An 18,092-nucleotide genomic window follows, 5' to 3' on the forward strand; every position below is an offset into this window, starting at 1 on the left:
CAGCCTTTGATTTTACAGTAGTTTAGTGATTCATTCTGCTGTAGCATGGAGTGTCAGGTGAAAGCATAGGAACAGTATCATTCTTGAGAGTGAAAGCTTTCCAATAGTCAGGAATCTGGAGGTTACGAAGATGAGCGGGAATCTGGTCAGCCAAATCAGCACCTGTGTGCTCCATAATTTTCTTTACAAAAATGTTGCATTCAGTTTAAAGTTACTACTCTACCAAAGCCAACTTACCTGAGGAATTTTGCCGCCGTGCTTTGTGTAGACACCTTTTTCGTAGTTTTGACGCCAGAGCAAAGGAACACGCTGTTCATGCTCTGAGCCAGGAATAAGAGGCTCAGTGACATAGCAATTCTTACTGTCAACCAAGGCTTCTTTGGGATCCAAATTACCAAGGCTGATAATATTGGGGTCCAAACCTTCAGAGGCGCCAAACTTATTATCAGAGAGAACGATATGCCAGCCCCAAGGAGAAATGGGAACACTGGCATTCCAAATAGGAGGGCGAATGGTGTAATTCAAGCGTGCAGTGTAGAAATCAAAGAAAGTAATACCTTCATAGAGCCAAGCAGCCACTTCTTTTTCATCAGGAGCAACCTCAGGGTTGAGGAAGCGGTAAAGGAAGTTGTTGTGAACCACCATGTTGCTTACTTGCAAGAAATCAGCGTGCACAGCGGCGTACATCATGACACCGGCGTTCGCAAAGTAGTTGGACAAGATGTAACCGTCGACCTATATACATAAAATACAGAATGTCGGTTCATACAGACAATACGGTTCCATATCATACACTTACAGCTGATGTCAATCGAATAGCACCACCCATATCAGCAATCTTCCAGCCGGCAATAAAGTTTTGGTAGATGTAGGTTTGGTTGGATCCAACAACACTGATACCATGGTCTTGAGCGATGTTATGTGTGTCGGGGAATGTTGCATTCTAGAAGATATCATGCTTAGTAAATAAACAAAGAGTGTATTTATGCAGACATACCATGATATTCTGCTTGATGGTGATATCCTTTGAATAGTACATTTGAAGACCAGAGGCCAGATAGCCTTGCTCATCTGTGAGGTCACGGCCAAGGCATTCGTGAATAAACTTGAGGTCTTGAAGAGGCTTCCTCAATTGTGAGTTAACCACAGGCTCCAAGACGCCCTTCTTTCTCAAATCCATGCCAAAGATATTGTTGGAAACGACACTGCTCTTTTGACCTCTGAACAATATACCCGTATTGGTGTCGTTGTAACTAGGAATCATCTTTTCAGCTTGGTGCAGGTGATCACGCAAAAAGACGTTGCCATCTGTGGAGCGTCCTGTCAGTGAGTTTTTACCACAACAATGTCTACATTCACATACCAATGTAAAGACTTTGACCGTGTTGAGCAATGACAGAGCCGCGACCACCATTGAAGAACAGATTGCCCAGAATTGCAGTTTCATCTTCATTTTTATTCTGTTCAACCACAATGTTTACATTTTCAAACACAATGTTTTGAATAGCCCAACCCAGGTTATCGTGATAAACTGCAATTCATGTAAATAGTGTGGTTTGTTTGGCTAAATACCAAGACGTACCTTCGATAGATGCTGTGCCATTTTTGCTTTTGGCAGAGAGAATGGTGGGCTCTTTTAAGCTGCCTTTCAATGAAACACCTTTCTTCAATACAATAGGCTTTTCTGGATCAATTTCAAAGAGGCCAGAATCAATATAAACCACAGGTGTGCTGCATGCACTTGTGAATATTAGATCAGTAGAACGTGCAGACATACACTCACCCTAAACGACTGGCTTCATCGATCATGTCCTGAAGTGTGGAGGAGTAATCCAAAGCACTCTCATACATTTTGGTCTGTCCCAATGAACACTCCAGTTTAGCCTGGACAGAGGCAGACAGTACCAGTAAGGCAGCAGAGTATATGATACTAGAGAATTTCATGGTTTCAATAGAGAGTAAAGAAGGGTGTCTTTTTCAAGCTGCAGCATATTTATACTCGGATGTTGTTTACTTTAATTTTGATCCTTACTAGCAATCAAATATGTGCTGGATATTGAGGTCTGTTTTGAAACAGCCATCAGCATGCTACTTTGATTGGTTAATTTGCGGGCTCATTCGCTTCTGTTCCTAAAGAGCACACGCAAAAAGAATTTTTCTTTTTCTCTCTTTTTCTCGATACACAATCAACAACATGGCCTCCTCTGCAACACAGCATTTAATACCAAAAGATCCGCCTTCATATGAATCACTATATCAAAGTATACCATCGCAATCATCGTATTCGGTAGAACAGCAACAACCACAGAGCCAGTCAGCAAAAATTTCATATGCTGTGAAGAGATACATCCGTCGACATTCGCCTTTTCTACAAACCACAACGGCTGCCATATTTGTTGCTGCTACTATCTCAGCGACTGTCATGCTGCTGCTATGGCAGCTACAAAATCTGGCCTCGCCTCAGGATCCAGATGGCCCATGGTTCAACCCTGAAGAATACTCAACATCTTGATCAGTCTAGCAAAACAAAAAAGAAAAATACCCTCATCAGCTTCTGTCATCCTCTTTTCTATCATCTCATTTTGAATTTCACTCAATAAAAGACACTTTACATTTGTATCATAATAAGCAAAGTGTAGTAGAACAAAACAACAGTGCAATTGACGTCAACCTTAAATCCTGCTGCTCGCTGGCATTGAATCCAGAATGCAGCATAACAAAAGAGAGGTCCGTTAAATGAAAATAGACACATTGCATTTTTTTTTTTTTTCCCTTCTTGCTGTTTTATCACCTGCCTTTTGAAGATTGAACAGACTGGCATGTCAAACGGCTATACAAGCGTCTCATTTGGCGATGAGGAGGAAGATGAGAACTACGAGAACATGGTAACTGAGAAGCAACGCTTGCTAACGTGGAAGCCGGTGAGCGCGTCGAGCTAATTCAACAATCGGTAGACAGAGTACAATCTGAAAGAGCTCACCCTCTATGCTATCGATTGCAGACCCAGTATGCTAGAAGCTGATCAGAATGGAGATATACCTCTCTTAGTCACTCTCAAAAGCATCCGAGCAATAATAGTAGATAGAATTGATACCAGACCAAATGATCAAATTGGCATCATCCTGTTTGGCACAGTAAGACGTTTTTTGCAGCATGGAAGAACTGTATTTAAAAAACACCTTTCTATAGACCGAGAAGAACAATTCACAGGACAAGGACCACATTTACATTCTACAGCAAATCGACCTTATCGATGCACCTCGTATTAAAGAATTAGATCTCTTGATAAGCAGTGAGTAGCCATCATCTGATAGCAATGACAGGTCACTCAATGTATCACATCTGCATAGATGTTGGCTTGATTAAAGACAGATGCGGCTCGTCTGATGCAGTGTTTCCCTTTAGCGATCTGCTGTGGGTGTGTTCAAACAGCATTGCCAAGTAAGCGCCATCTCACGCCATCATGCTATGCAGCGACTCACATTCTGCTGTAGTCCAAACGCCAAACAGTACATCAAAAGAATCATTATCATCACCAACAATGACGACCCAACAGATGGAAATGCCCAGTACCGCAAAACAGCCATTCAGAGAGCCAAAGATCTCCAGGACAGTCGCACCGAGATCATCTTGTTTGGATTAAAGGAGAATGAAGACGCCTTTTTCGATCCAAACTTGTTTTACGGCGATATTGTGGTCTTTCCTGACAACGATGATAAGCAAGAGGAAAAGGATGAGTTTGACGAGAGGATCTTTTCGTCGATTGGCAATTTAAAGGATCTATTCGACAAGATCAAGACCGTTCAAACGAGCGCACGATCTGAATTTAGATTGCCATTTGAGATTGGACCCAATTTGACTATCGGTGTTCGAGGGTAAGATATGAAAAAGGCTTGTACATGCCGATCGCTGATATGGGACAACCTAGTTATAATATGGTGCTGGAGCAAAAAATCGGAGCGCCCAAATATTATTTTGCCGAAGGAGAGCAAACCCAAGAGGTGAAATCAGTTACTCGCTGGAAATGTGTGGTAAGCTTTGCTTGCATATCTTGATGAAATCTGTAAAGCTGATCTATGGTGGGGTAGGACACAAACGAATTTCTCACTCCGACTGATATCAAAAAAGCATATTCATATGGTGGAGAAGATGTTGTGTTTACAGAGGATGATGTTGCAACAATCCAGACAGTCAACAAGCCAGGTGAGCTACGAGGCATTGTATTTGTTGGCGATATTTTGATCTGTTAACCGCCGTGCGAAATGCTAGGCCTTTTGGTTCTGGGATTTAGAGACATCGCCTTTCTGAAGTCTCATTATCAAGTAACACACCCTTATTTTATCTATCCCGATGAATCCGTAAAGCATCCCGAGATATTACGATATGCGTTGTTTTACTGACGAGCCTCTCTCTTTATAGCAATACAGAGGAAGCAAGAGCGCATTCTTCTTGCTGCTCAACTCTATGCATAAAAAAGAAAAGATGGCCATTTGTTCATTTGTCAGACGAGTCAACACCATCCCGAAATTGGTCGCTCTTTTACCTCAGGCAAGTTGTTCTATATGGAACTTTGATTTATAATAATCTAAATGTTTTTGAAGCCAGAGAAATTGGATGAATTGGGCAATCAAATTGACCCCCCTGGTTTCCAATTAATCATTTTACCTTATGCTGATGAAATTCGCCAGGTTCCACCACACGCGGAAGTTCAGGGTAAGCTTGCTTATTGATGATAAGCATAGGCATATATGCTGAACAAAATGTTTGAATAGACTATCAAGAAGCTGCTGATACCATGAAATCCATCATCCACACATTGAAAATCAAAGGCGGCTACGATCCAAGCAAATACCACAATCCATGCAAGTATATTACCACGTTGTTTTCATGCTGGCTTGCTAATCATGTCGGCTGATAGATCTCGTCAACCACAAGAACATGATCCAAAGAGCTGCACTTGACACGGACCCAGAAGTGCCAGTTGATAAGTGCGTGCCCAATTACGAGTTGATAGAATCAGTAAAGCGTCTTTTTTATATATCTGTGTTACAGTGCGCTAAGGGTCTAATCTCTTTGTGTTTCAAAGGAACTTTCCGATGAAATCGACGCCTTTAAAAGATCAATTGGTCTGGACACACTTAGCAGCGAAGATATCTTAGATAACCAGGTGCAATCACAAACCAACAAGAGGGTAAATAACAAAAAAATAGCATGCATTGACTTGAGGAATCTTAACGTTTGGCATCGATAGGGAGCAAGCACCTCCAGCAGTTTAGTTACGGCTTCTAGTGAAGGACAACCAGCAAAGAAGTTAAAGGAAATGACAATTGCAGAACATTGGAAAAATGGTACACTGGAAAGGGTAAGATGTGGTTTTGTCAAAGAACAATCGATGGATCACTGACATGTCATCATAGGTTACTAATCCTTCGCTCAAAGAATTTCTGACTGCTGTCAACATCCATCCAAAGAAACTGAAAAAGGATTTGATAGATCAAGTCGACGGTTATTTAAAAGTCAAGATAGAAGACTAACCAACTCTTTATAAGGGTTCAATGTGTCCAAGCTTTTTCCGTCCTTCTTACATAATAACATAGCACAAGCATATTCGCAATAATAAAATAGGATTATCTTTCGCACTTATCTCTGCGTAATCTACCAAGCTAAAAAAAAAAAAAAAAAAAAAAAAAAACTGCAGATGAAATTGTAAGCCAGTGAGGTTGCTCTTGTGGCATGCATGCGTGCCAAATGCTGTTGTTCATCAGCATGGCATTAAATTAAAAAAGTAACAAAACAAAGGAGAACGGGAAGCGGCGGTCAAATGCAGGTTAAATTTGGCACATTATTGAATGGCATCTTCAACTGCGATTACGTGAGGATCCGAAACAAAGCAAGTAGTAGTATATCCGCCAAATTCTGTTATCTTTGATCATAAATTTTTTTTTTTTTTTTTTGGCTGATGAGCATATATATATATATAAGGTCATTGTAAAAAATTTTCTGCAATTTTTTTATCTCTCTTCCTCCTTGTTTCTACTTTTTTTTTTTTTTTTTTTTCTTAAGTACCAAATCATCAACATGCCGCATTTGAAAGCATCGAACAAAGAGGATGCAACAATTATCTTAGGATTGGACCCTTCATTTACTGGCGTATTGAGAGGTGTCGCTCATGATGTGTCGGAAGGTTGCACAGTCAAGGGAAACTGCATTGTCAAAGTCAACAAACCCATCAAAGTGAGAAGATTCATTGTTTGGATGGAAGGAAGAATCAAGGTGACCCTCAAAGGCACAGGGTACAGTGTCTCCAATACGGAAGGAACAGAAAGCAGAACACTCTACTCGAAGGATCATCATTTTCTCGGCGATGATGGCCAAACCCATGTGCTGACACCTGGGCAGTACATTTACCCTTTCAGCTTTGATCTGCCTGCCAGTCTCCCTGCAAGCTTCCGTGGTAAAAGAGGCTATGTGCGCTATCGATTGCAAGCTGCCATTTACCGTCCCATGTTTGCCAGCGATATCCAAGTATCAAGAGATATACCTATCAAGCGCTGTTTGCTGAACGATCAAACACCAATGGCTGAATTGCGTGAAACTTATGAAGGCAGACATCACACTAACAAATTGCATTATACCGCTACTGCTCCCAGCATCTCTTATCGTGAAGGCGGCCTTATTCGTCTCAACCTGACCATGCAGCTTATCAGACCAGAGACACAGTCGATCAGAACAGTAACATGTGCATTACGAGAGCGTATACAGTACCGCACGACAGATGGCCATGCCAACACCATTCTCAGTAAAACCGACAATCTTTTTCCTCTTGGTTACAGCACTTTCTATCCCAACCAGTCGCCTGACTATGACCCCAAGGTGAAGGCAGACTATAATGCTCTGTTTCGTCTGTGTCCACGGGTGAATGCTGATCTGAATAGCCGTTTGATGAAGGTGACACATGCTTTGGTGGTGAATATCATGGTGGAGGACACATCTGAGGAACCTGACGATGAATCAGCGTATGACACGGAAGCAACTGAATCGGAATGGGCATCAGAGGATGACCGTGCAGGAGGACAAAGCTCGGATGTGAAGCATGCCATGGAGAGTCCATCCAGTACACCACCAACATCTACACCCAATTCACCTTCCAGTCGACCTGCACTCAGTCGTTCTTCCTCTACATCATCATTGGCTTCCATCTTCTCCATCGGTCGATCTCATGGTAACAGCATTGAGGAACTCGCTGCCAATGGTAGCATGACATCTATTCCCACCATCAAGAGCTCACGTCGCAGCAAATCACACAGCAAGCATCACAAAGACCCCCATGGACCTCGCTTGACACTATGTACACTTGAAGTGCCTCTGGTTGTTACATCCCGAGAGCATACATGGACTGAGAAGCCTGCTCCTCCTCCATCCTATGACACCGTGGAAGAACCTCCTAGTTACAACACATCGCTTGAAAGCTTACCTCGCACACCTGATTATAACGGTCCTGCTTCTTCAAGAGAATTGAGGTCTAGGCCTACAACACCCTTAACAGAGGAGCCGCCTGTCGAACCTGCCACACCGCCTCCTGAACCCGTTGATGAGGAAGAAATCGAGCACCATACAGAGCAACATGAGAATCATCGACTCTCCATGGTGGGTGGTTTATCCTCAGCTGCTACGCACGCCGCCGCCAAGATGTTTGCAAAGGCTGGTTTAACGCATTAGGGCATATCATGATCCAATAATCTCTCTTTTTCATCTGTACATAAAATCGCACCCATGCTTATTTATACTACTATATACTCTCATTAGACACTATTTACATTCAAATGCTTTGCATTTACACTAATCAATGAATAAAAATCAAACCACTTGTTTATTATCGTACATTACACGAGGGAGCGATGGGCTGGTAGATATGATTGGAGAAATGACATGGCTATTAACAAGATTTCCTTGATAACGGCTGTACTATATCAAGTTGACGCCATTCGTACTAATAAGGAGAAGAGTCTGGGCCTTTGCCTTTGGAATGAGAGAAAAGCCAAGAGATAAGCATACCTCCATTACAAGATTAGGCTTGATATGGGCCACCTTGAAAAATTCTTATGGACCATTTACTGATTCTATATTTATGGCACTGGAGTGCAATATTAGTTATATTGATTTGTGTAAGACAGAGTATTATACATTTGCACTTGTTTCTTTCTATATCGACACACATGCTTCAGGTATAACCTGACATTGATTTGTATGGTTTATATATATATATATATATATGGAGATGTTTTCTTGCCAATATTAGGCAGTTATTCATTAAAGTCGCTCAGTTATCATATAATATCCTCAAATATTATATAAAGCCATTGTCAGAGGCATATAAAATTTATAACATTGGGCATTGAACCAAGGTTCAAAAAAAATTTATTCGCATTTACAAGCATTCACATGAGGCCCTGAGTGAAGAAGAATAACGACAAGCCTGAAATCATATTAACGAGGATGCTCATATTCGACTCAACAACCTTTAAATGATATTGGAGCTGGTTGTTGGTGACGATAGGCGCACTCAGAATCTGCCATCATTCCCAATGAATATCCTGATGCAAGTTTTAAAAATATCCTCCCCACATACCAAAATAGCTTCTCAGTTAGTGGTAATAGTCTCTTTTAAACAAATCACTAAACGCATACTGTTTACATGCCATGTTAAGATGCTGCAAATCATGTTTAGGAAGTTGCGATTACTACATATAGTTTGATGGTGAGCCAGGCTGCCTGGTATTTTTAGATATAAAAATGACCAACAAAAGCGAAATAAAGTACTCGGGCTATCGTTTGTCCTTTCACATCCATGATCCCCCTTTTAACCAGCATCGCAATCATCATTGGCATCATCAGAAAGGCATTTGGATCAGCCAGCAGCAGCACCACCCGCAAAAATCAATTGAATCTCAGTTTATTTTCTTCTGTTCAAGACTGGACAGAATTTGTATCTCTTCGACTTCTTTAATCTATTTTATGATACTCGACTATATAAACTGTGATGATCACCCTATGCTTCCTAATACAGTCTAAGAGTACTTTTCAAGGCGCCTCCAATGATGCTAATTGTAATAGGTGTTTTGATTGAAATTATAGAGCAATCTGTTAAAATACAAAATATGGTTTTTAGCGAAAAAGTCGAAATTTTGCATATAAAAGCCTCATAAAAATGATTTCAGAGGTTGCTTTGGATCAAGAGAAACAATTTGAATTAGTACATACCATAGTAAAAGTCTTCATTTTCAAGGTGAAAAACGCGATCGTTTGATTTTCTTAAAAAAACCATGAGGTACCCCTCATGCTTTTTGGTCGATTTTTGGCCATGTTTTTTAGGTCCCCAAAAAGTTGAACAAAGGTGTCAGAAAGTTACTACTACTCAAGTACAATTGTTTGGCGTCATTCCGGTGACTCAGAAAGGCCTACATGTCAAGATATGAAGGCTTAAAAACTATCCAATTTGGCTGTGTTTTATACATTTACTTATCAATAGGCGAGTTCTTGTCATGACACAAAGACGTAAAGGCATTGTATAAATTAATCTACAGTAGATTCAGAGCATCCTGTTTTATTCAAATACTCGGCTGGAGTTATTAGGTTGAGCGGCACTGTTGTATCGCAGTACCTAGCACAATGGTATAGCTTATTATTAAGGCGATGACAACTACAAGGAGCACCGAACATTTTAGACGCAATATATAGTCTGCATCTAGTCCCTCCTCCATTATATACTAGAAGAGCTGGACACAAATACGTCGTCGTAACCAATCAGGGATTAAAAGCTCCCCTCTCAAAACATAACGCTTCTAATTCAAGCGATTTCTTGCCTGCTATTTGGCTGTGGATTGAGTGATTTGTGGTTTTAAGGCAACATTTGGTAACATTGACCTTAGGAGGGACTTACCGTAGCGAAGCAAGTGTGCAAAACCATGTATTCAAGCAGTAAATTTGGCCCTTCATTTCCATTAATATTAAGCTTACCAGCAACATAACAACGCATCAAACGTTGCATAAATTAGCTTTACCGAAATCAATATGCTTTCTATTCAAATTAGAAATTGCACAGTATAAAACTACCCTTCCAGAAAATTTCGGATACCCAAGATGTGATTCATGAAGTGTAAATAAAAGCTGTAAAGCAAAACATATCCAAATTGGATAGTTTTTAAGCCTTCATATCTTGACATGTAGGCCTTTCTGAGTCACCGGAATGACGCCAAACAATTGTACTTGAGTAGTAGTAACTTTCTGACACCTTTGTTCAACTTTTTGGGGACCTAAAAAACATGGCCAAAAATCGACCAAAAAGCATGAGGGGTACCTCATGGTTTTTTTAAGAAAATCAAACGATCGCGTTTTTCACCTTGAAAATGAAGACTTTTACTATGGTATGTACTAATTCAAATTGTTTCTCTTGATCCAAAGCAACCTCTGAAATCATTTTTATGAGGCTTTTATATGCAAAATTTCGACTTTTTCGCTAAAAACCATATTTTGTATTTTAACAGATTGCTCTATAATTTCAATCAAAACACCTATTACAATTAGCATCATTGGAGGCGCCTTGAAAAGTACTCTTAGACTGTATTAGGAAGCATAGGGTGATCATCACAGTTTATATAGTCGAGTATCATAAAATAGATTATTTTTTTTTTTAAATTGTGTTTATTGATTGAGCCGCGTACACTAAGAGTAATAGGTCAGAGTGAAGAGGCGGGTGCAATTGAGAAATGAAAAAAATATAAATATAAATGGAAACTAAACTAAACTAACAAAAGGAACTATCTAACTATCTAAATTACAAGAGGGAATGGATTTGATCTTCATCCACTGTCTGTCGGACAGTGGAGTGGATATGTACCAGAATCGCCTCAGGGACAAAGATAGTGCCGTCAAAAACAAAGCGCATATGGGCTAGCCATATTTGAGACAGGGTGATGAGTAGGATTCTGTATGGATGGATGCCTTTGACTTGGGAGTACCAGATATCTGAAAAGTCCAGGGACAGAAGAGCCTCTTTGATGTCAGTGATGGACGTGGTGGGCCATAGGAACTCAAAAATGACGCCTTGCCATACCTTTTCTTTGGATGGACAGTCAAAGAGCAGGTGGCTGGCAGTTTCATTGGGAGACAAGCAGACAGGACAATTGTGGGACTCGAAAAATGCAGGCATCATGTAGTGTAATCTGCTTCTAGAAGGGATACAGCCTGCGATGAATCGGTATATCACATTACGTTGAATGTAGGTAAGAGACAGGGACCAAAAGAATTTCCAATTAGCAGCAGAGACATTTTGCAAGACCAAGGGCTGTTCCACCGACGACAGTACAGACAGACGAAATGTTTTGGCGGAAGCCTGAGCGTTTCTAAGAGATTGGCCATCGTGCAGACAAAATTGATCCACCAGCGGCGCAAAAGAGACTCCAGGATCTACTACAGGGGCTGGATTACACACTGGGAGGAAGTAGGGCTGGAATTTAAGAGTGCCAGATGCGAGGCCTCTGAACACTGTTGAAGGAGCTCTCTTCCACCTGAGGAGGGAAGGGTCACGAGTGTCTCTCCAATGTACAAAGTTAAGCCGGGCATCGTACTGAAATACATCAGAAACCATCATCTCTTTGACTTTAAGAGGAACAACCAGTGAGGAGGATGGAGGAACATAGAAAGCCGCCTGTAATGGAAGAGCCATGGCAGTTGCAGAATTGATCGGTGCCGCATCAAACAACTTAGGAAGATAGTCAACTGTACGATATAACATATCGACAGTTCCCGTGCGTTGCTTTTTCAACCCCTTAGTACGACGAGCAGAGGGAAATAGCAGCGGGATTTGATGGTGGGGGTAACCATTAACATTGCGAATGTGGTAGCTTAAGAGGTACGACACAGGATGGGAATCTATGACATCTTGATCTTGAACCAGTAATGGGTGGAGCCAACGAAAATACAAAGCTGAAGCTTGTATTTGGATGTCTACAACACCGAGACCACCTTTGTCCTTTGGTAGAGTCCACACCTTCCAAGGGATGACGGGGAAGATGTTTCTTCTCAAGAACTGAATAGCCAGAGAACGCAGCTGCTTGAAGTCAGCTTGAGTCAAAGGCGTAACACGCAGGATGTACCATAGCTTGGAGAGCAAAAGAGAGTTCAGCACTGTAGCCTTTCCAACGACCGACAGGGAGCGACCAGATAAAATAGATTAAAGAAGTCGAAGAGATACAAATTCTGTCCAGTCTTGAACAGAAGAAAATAAACTGAGATTCAATTGATTTTTGCGGGTGGTGCTGCTGCTGGCTGATCCAAATGCCTTTCTGATGATGCCAATGATGATTGCGATGCTGGTTAAAAGGGGGATCATGGATGTGAAAGGACAAACGCTTAGATTGAATACCCTCCCTTTTTTGCATTTGTTGGGTGGGGTGGGGCTTCCCTTAAAACGGCGTCTTTTGCAATGACAATCTCTTGAAGTTGAGAATTAAAGCAATATCTCATTATTCTACGCTATTACACTATTGTTACTCAACAAGAATAATGAATGAGGCAAGTCCACGTGCTTCTTCAACTGCGCCATCTCTAGTTTACTATTTATTTGATTTCTTTCTTAACTACTTGACGGGTTTCTTTTGAAAATTGCAATCATGGCTCACTCATCTGGAACCCAAGAAAGAAAGATTATTGTTGCTATCGACTACGATTGTGATTTAGAAATCGAAGAGGTCCTTGACATCATCAAAAACTACATGTACCAGGAGGGATATCAGACTCACTGCATTGACGAAGGAAAAACATACATAAACTTGAAAGACATGGATGATGCAACTTGGAGTAGCTTTACTTCCGAGTGGTGTGATGCGATGGACAGTTATAGAACAAAATCAGGCTATGTCTTGAAGAGATATGATGACTGGAGGCTATGTTCCTTGCCTGTTGGATGGTGACCCACTGAATAAAGCTTAATTTTAGTCTCGAATCGGTTTAAAGCTGCTAGAATAAAGTGTGTTCGAGTAGTTGACATGGTCTAATTTAGGCTTGGGGTTCCTGAATGTGATCTCTGTTTGCCAAACGGAGTTCGCTGTCAAAAAACCTTATATTTCTTAGATTTAACACTCTATACCCCGGAAGTTAGATACATCTTGGCAAGACAAAGTATGCATTTATTATGTATTTTGAGTGAATGAGTAAATTTATGCGGCGGTGGTGATTCCAATGGATTGTCGTCTAAGTTTCATATCATGGCGAGTAGGCTCCCATAGTTCGGGTAATACCTTGGGTAAATCATGAATACTATCAATCTGGAAATCACCATGGTCTGATTTGGATGCATCGTCAGCCAGATGAACAGTGGTCCAGCCCAATTTCTAGTACATGAAGCGATCAATCTCTGTTACCTTGATAAAATACCAATCAACTTACCTTTGCAGCGTCGATGTTCTGAGCAGAATCATCAACAAAGTAGCATTGCTTGGGATCAACAACGCCAGCATCTTTCATGGCTCTTAAAAATGAAGCAGTTTCTAAATGTTGCATTAGTATTTATCGATCTGTATCATTTGTTTTGCCATCTTACCTGGCTTACAGTTGAATCCAGGCTGTAAATAGTTAGTGTAGGTCAAACCTATATTAATTGATGTTTAGCTTGTTAGGTTTCATATTGATTGAAAGGGGTTAATTTTACCGTCAAATTCATTTTCAATGCCTAGTAACTTCAGACATCGGACAGCATGCTATACAAGCTCTGATTAGATATGACACAGACTACAGTTATCAAGTGCACTTACAGGTCTATAAGCATTTGTGAATACCCATTTCTTGCAGTTGAGTCCTCGAAGCACTTTGATGAGTTCTTCATCTCTTGTAATCAAGCCATCTAATGGCAAGGCCTGATCGACCTTGTGGTCTGTATAGAACCATCAGTATAAGCTGTTAATATCATCCTATCGCAAATCTTACCATAATCCAGAGGATCTACAAAGTAATGCTTCTGAAGGCCTCTCAGAGACAGACCATAGGTCTTTTGGTAGTGCATTTGCAGTGCGGCGACTATTACAGATAAAAACATTAGAATACATTGACTATGGATCGTCGAGCAATACTACATACCTTCATCAGCAGGGATTCCAACTTCATTGACGAAATATTCTTGAATCCTACATTGGAAATTAGTTGCTATGGAAACCTAATTTTGACATGTACACCAACTTTTGTCTCATCAAAGATAGAACATTGAGATTTTTACTCTGCATCAAACACATCAGTATAAGGTAGTGGTTGTCTTGTAACACAATTAAATATTTACATAAAGGCAGTTATCGCAATCAAAAAAGAAGATGGGCTTCAAAGTCATTTTTTATAGAAACGAATGTATAATCAAGATGTAATAAGGGTTCTGCTTCTCTTCCTACTTGAAAATTGCCCTTTTTTATACGATTTTTCATCGGCTGAAACTCAAATCTGCTTTCTTTTTTCCATATTTACAAATTTCTGGAAATCGGTTCAACATTTCTTACGTTTAAACAGACCGAATGAGTCGAGATGAGAAGAAATGCAATGCAAAAGGGTTGCATGAATGATTTGAGCGTTTTTTCGGATGAAATTCCTCTTGCCCTTGGATACAGTGATGTCTCATCCTTAAAATGCACTTCTTTTGGATTACAAATACAACAACTGCGGTCAAATCACAGTCTTCAGCAGAGAACAGATGCCCCATCTTATAGTGACGTAGCAAATCAGCGATTGTGAGATTGATGTTTGTGCACCCACAGTCGAATTTCATCTTCCCCAGAATATAAATGATCGTATTTTCCAGGTTTTTCCCCCGCTTGCCCTCTTTACACAAATAAATAAAACAAAATGTTCAGATTAGTTACCTCAAAGGCCCCTTTGAAGAATGTAAATCGACTCAAATGCCTGATCTGAAAGCCTAGACTAATGCATTCGATAGATTGCCCTTCGCAACGCTGCTGTCAAGAGTGTTCGTGCTCCTGTTGCCACTCAATTTTCTCGTTTCTACAGTACCCCTGCTGGTAAAGTAGCACATTGCACATCTAATCCTGCAATGTCCTGAACATTTCTTTGTTAGATACTGAATACGACGTTGTTGTCATTGGTGGTGGTCCCGGTGGTTACCCTGCCGCTATCAAGGCTGCTCAACAAGGCTTGAAGGTAGGTTAAGATCCATCTACCATGATTTGCATATAGCTGACATGTATTGCTCCTAGGTTGCCTGTATTGAGAAGCGTGGTTCTCTTGGTGGCACCTGTCTCAACGTTGGTTGTATCCCTTCCAAGGCCATGTTGAACAACTCTCACATCTATCATGAAACCAAGCACGGTTTGAAGAGCCGTGGTATTGAGGTCTCCAATGTTGAATTGAACTTGCCTCAAATGCACAAGGCCCGTGTCAAGGCTATCACTGGTTTGACCAAGGGTGTCGAATTCTTGTTCAAGAAGTACGGTGTCGACTACATCAAGGGTACTGGTACCTTCAAGACTGCCAACGAAGTTGCTGTCGCTGGCTTGGATGGTACTGATTCCACCTTGAAGTCCAAGAACTTCATCATCGCTACTGGTTCTGAAGTTACTCCTATTCCCGGAATTGAGATTGACGAAAAGAAGATTGTCTCTTCCACCGGTGCTTTGGAATTGCAACAAGTTCCCAAGAAGATGGTTGTCATCGGTGCTGGTGTCATTGGTCTCGAATTGGGTTCAGTTTGGTCTCGTCTCGGTGCTGAGGTTACTGTCGTCGAGTATTTGGATGCCATTGGAGCTGGTATGGACCCTGAGCTTGCCAAGAACTTCCACAAGTTGTTGCAAAAGCAAGGTCTCAAGTTCAAGATGGCTACCAAGGTCAACGGTGCCAAGGTTGAGGGTGACATTGTCAAGGTCGATGTTGAAGCTGCCAAGGGCGGTAAGGCTGAAACTGTAAGTAGAACGATGAGGACGTGTAGTGATTGGGATCAAGTGTTGATATGTGTTTCATTAGCTCGAAGCTGATGCTGTTTTGGTTTCCATCGGTCGTCGTCCTTACACCACTGGTCTCGGTTTGGAGAACGTTGGTGTTGAGGTTGACAACCGTGGCCGTGTTGTCATTGATTCCGAATTCAAGACTAATATCCCCAACATTCGCTGTATCGGTGATGTTACTTTTGGCCCCATGTTGGCTCACAAGGCTGAAGATGAGGGTTTCGCTGTTTCTGAGATGATCAGCACTGGTCATGGTCATGTCAACTACGATGCTATCCCCTCTGTCATTTATACTCACCCTGAAGTCGCTTGGGTTGGTAAGAACGAATCCCAATTAAAGGAAGAGGGTATCAAATTCAAGACTGGTTCTTTCCCCTTCGTTGCTAACTCTCGTGCTCGTACTAACGATGACTCTGATGGTTTGGTCAAGGTCATTGCTGATGCCGAAACTGACCGTATCTTGGGTGTCCACATCATTGGTCCCAATGCTGGTGAGATGATTGCTGAAGGTGTTCTTGCTGTTGAATATGGTGCTTCTGCTGAAGATGTTGGTCGTACCTGTCATGCTCACCCTGTAAGTGCTTTAACGTGGGAAATTTAAGAGTTTGTTGAACCTAACTGTGTGCTTTTTAATTTTTAGACTCTTTCCGAAGCTTTCCGTGAGGCCTGTTTGATCACCTCTTTTGGTCAAGCTATCAACTTCTAAATAACTACATAATGTATACATTTCACTCTTTATTTTCTCCCATCTTTTTTTTTTTGTTTTACCTCTCCATCTAGCAGCGCTTCACCTTTATGATTGTCTCAATCATCATAGACAATAAAAAATAAAAAGTATTATTTGAATGCTTACCTGTTAATGTTTTTTCCCGGGTAAATTTTCAATGTGTATCACAGCAATGTTGTGCTTCTTTTGTTTCTGTTGTGGCATAACAATGCACTTGTCCTAATGATATATAGAACTATCATGACGAGCCATGATTTTTGATCTGTAGAATTACATTTTGATTTTTGATTACACATTCACATAGTAATTTATGCGAGTATTGTTTTAATGAGAAAGTCTATTTTGGAGCACTTGGAACTAACTGCATATGCTGATTTGATTTGCATTCAAGGCCATTTAGATGCCATGGATGATTGATTACACAATGAAGTTGGTACGAAAATCATCAGGGCGAGTTAAAGTGCCGCTATCATATACCTGCTTGGCAAAAAAACTCATACTGATTTCTCTCTGGTGCTTTATATCCTAGTTTTGTTACATAAATGTAAATATCCTGCTTCTTGGCTTTTTAATGATGGTAATCTTTCTCCTATAGGCCTTCTAAAGGCTGCATGCTCCGGTTCTGAAAATGTCTGTCATAGAATCAGTCAGACGCGTCCTCCACCAGCATACATTCGTTTTGAAAGTTGCAAAAGCTTAGGCTAAACTACATAAATATAGTATCAAAAGATACCTTAGAGTTTGGTGCATTATTTGGCACTGCATTTGTTTTATGTAAAGTAGCCTATGTATGCTTTTTCTGTGGGCTTTTAGTTATTCAGGCTCTTTTTTTTCGGGTAGACGTGCGCACTTTCAAGTATGATCGTTTTGGCTGGCCCCTTTCTATTCTATGGCATTGTTGATGCAAGTTTCCAGCAATTACAGTTGATTTAACCGTCGCTGGGAAAAGAGTTTATGATACAATATGGTATTCGTAGCAGATAGACTAAGCAAGTATGGCATGATAGAATGATGTATCTAAAGCAGAAATGCAGTTTACTGCCTTGAACAAATGTGCCATTCAATTGTCCGATTCATGGCTTGTCAATGCCAACATCATTGTGCGATCATTGTGATTGAGTTCTATTGCACTTGAAAAATACACATGGATTAGGGATTGACTGTACCGGATGGCCTGTTGCATGAAGCAAGCACGTTGGATATAATGGCTGGAGGGATGCGTAATGTGGATCAGCCCAGTCACTTTTTTTCTGTTTGATTGCAAATGTTTAGTTGCACAGCGAAGCTTCAATCTTTTCTCGCTCTACTCGACACTTTCAGGCCAACACTCTTCTTTTCCAAGCTTACAATCACAACAACAGCCAGAATAC

At 40.9% G+C, this 18,092-nt stretch overlaps 8 protein-coding genes across 8 annotated transcripts; 5 read left to right on the plus strand and 3 right to left on the minus strand.

Moving 5' to 3' along the window:
* Positions 1-22: 22 nt before the first annotated feature.
* Positions 23-1,944, minus strand: CDS1_2 (phosphatidate cytidylyltransferase; the record flags this gene model as incomplete). Its single annotated transcript, XM_064828219.1, has 7 exons — positions 23-181; positions 238-735; positions 800-943; positions 998-1,308; positions 1,364-1,531; positions 1,583-1,731; positions 1,784-1,944. The coding sequence occupies 7 exons, from the start codon at positions 1,942-1,944 to the stop codon at positions 23-25; spliced, it is 1,590 nt and encodes a 529-aa protein (XP_064685421.1).
* A 250-nt stretch (positions 1,945-2,194) lies between these two features.
* On the plus strand, positions 2,195-2,512 carry ATC70_008978 (uncharacterized protein; the record flags this gene model as incomplete). Its single annotated transcript, XM_064828220.1, has 1 exon — positions 2,195-2,512. One exon carries the CDS (start codon positions 2,195-2,197, stop codon positions 2,510-2,512), a length of 318 nt encoding a protein of 105 aa, XP_064685422.1.
* A 307-nt stretch (positions 2,513-2,819) lies between these two features.
* Positions 2,820-4,250, plus strand: ATC70_008979 (uncharacterized protein; the record flags this gene model as incomplete). Its single annotated transcript, XM_064828221.1, has 7 exons — positions 2,820-2,885; positions 2,955-3,134; positions 3,190-3,292; positions 3,351-3,441; positions 3,495-3,875; positions 3,929-4,031; positions 4,089-4,250. The coding sequence occupies 7 exons, from the start codon at positions 2,820-2,822 to the stop codon at positions 4,248-4,250; spliced, it is 1,086 nt and encodes a 361-aa protein (XP_064685423.1).
* A 339-nt stretch (positions 4,251-4,589) lies between these two features.
* On the plus strand, positions 4,590-5,534 carry ATC70_008980 (uncharacterized protein; the record flags this gene model as incomplete). The annotated part of the gene is made up of 6 exons (XM_064828222.1): positions 4,590-4,713; positions 4,773-4,862; positions 4,919-5,019; positions 5,087-5,191; positions 5,252-5,362; positions 5,418-5,534. The coding sequence occupies 6 exons, from the start codon at positions 4,590-4,592 to the stop codon at positions 5,532-5,534; spliced, it is 648 nt and encodes a 215-aa protein (XP_064685424.1).
* A 544-nt stretch (positions 5,535-6,078) lies between these two features.
* RPN3 (26S proteasome non-ATPase regulatory subunit) lies at positions 6,079-7,719 on the plus strand (the record flags this gene model as incomplete). Its single annotated transcript, XM_064828223.1, has 1 exon — positions 6,079-7,719. One exon carries the CDS (start codon positions 6,079-6,081, stop codon positions 7,717-7,719), a length of 1,641 nt encoding a protein of 546 aa, XP_064685425.1.
* Positions 7,720-10,834: 3,115 nt separating this feature from the next.
* ATC70_008982 (C2H2-type zinc finger transcription factor) lies at positions 10,835-12,391 on the minus strand (the record flags this gene model as incomplete). The annotated part of the gene is made up of 2 exons (XM_064828224.1): positions 10,835-12,193; positions 12,254-12,391. The coding sequence occupies 2 exons, from the start codon at positions 12,389-12,391 to the stop codon at positions 10,835-10,837; spliced, it is 1,497 nt and encodes a 498-aa protein (XP_064685426.1).
* An 826-nt stretch (positions 12,392-13,217) lies between these two features.
* On the minus strand, positions 13,218-14,377 carry ATC70_008983 (uncharacterized protein; the record flags this gene model as incomplete). The annotated part of the gene is made up of 9 exons (XM_064828225.1): positions 13,218-13,391; positions 13,447-13,547; positions 13,601-13,648; positions 13,709-13,757; positions 13,812-13,930; positions 13,984-14,073; positions 14,134-14,180; positions 14,233-14,270; positions 14,330-14,377. The coding sequence occupies 9 exons, from the start codon at positions 14,375-14,377 to the stop codon at positions 13,218-13,220; spliced, it is 714 nt and encodes a 237-aa protein (XP_064685427.1).
* A 506-nt stretch (positions 14,378-14,883) lies between these two features.
* Positions 14,884-16,701, plus strand: ATC70_008984 (uncharacterized protein; the record flags this gene model as incomplete). The annotated part of the gene is made up of 6 exons (XM_064828226.1): positions 14,884-14,922; positions 14,975-15,056; positions 15,113-15,195; positions 15,252-15,953; positions 16,015-16,569; positions 16,636-16,701. 6 exons carry the CDS (start codon positions 14,884-14,886, stop codon positions 16,699-16,701), a joined length of 1,527 nt encoding a protein of 508 aa, XP_064685428.1.
* Positions 16,702-18,092: the final 1,391 nt, after the last annotated feature.

Source organism: Mucor velutinosus (assembly GCF_035048745.1).
Source record: "Mucor velutinosus strain NIH1002 chromosome Unknown tig00001563, whole genome shotgun sequence".
In the NCBI taxonomy this organism is placed as follows: Eukaryota; Fungi; Mucoromycota; class Mucoromycetes; order Mucorales; family Mucoraceae; genus Mucor; species Mucor velutinosus.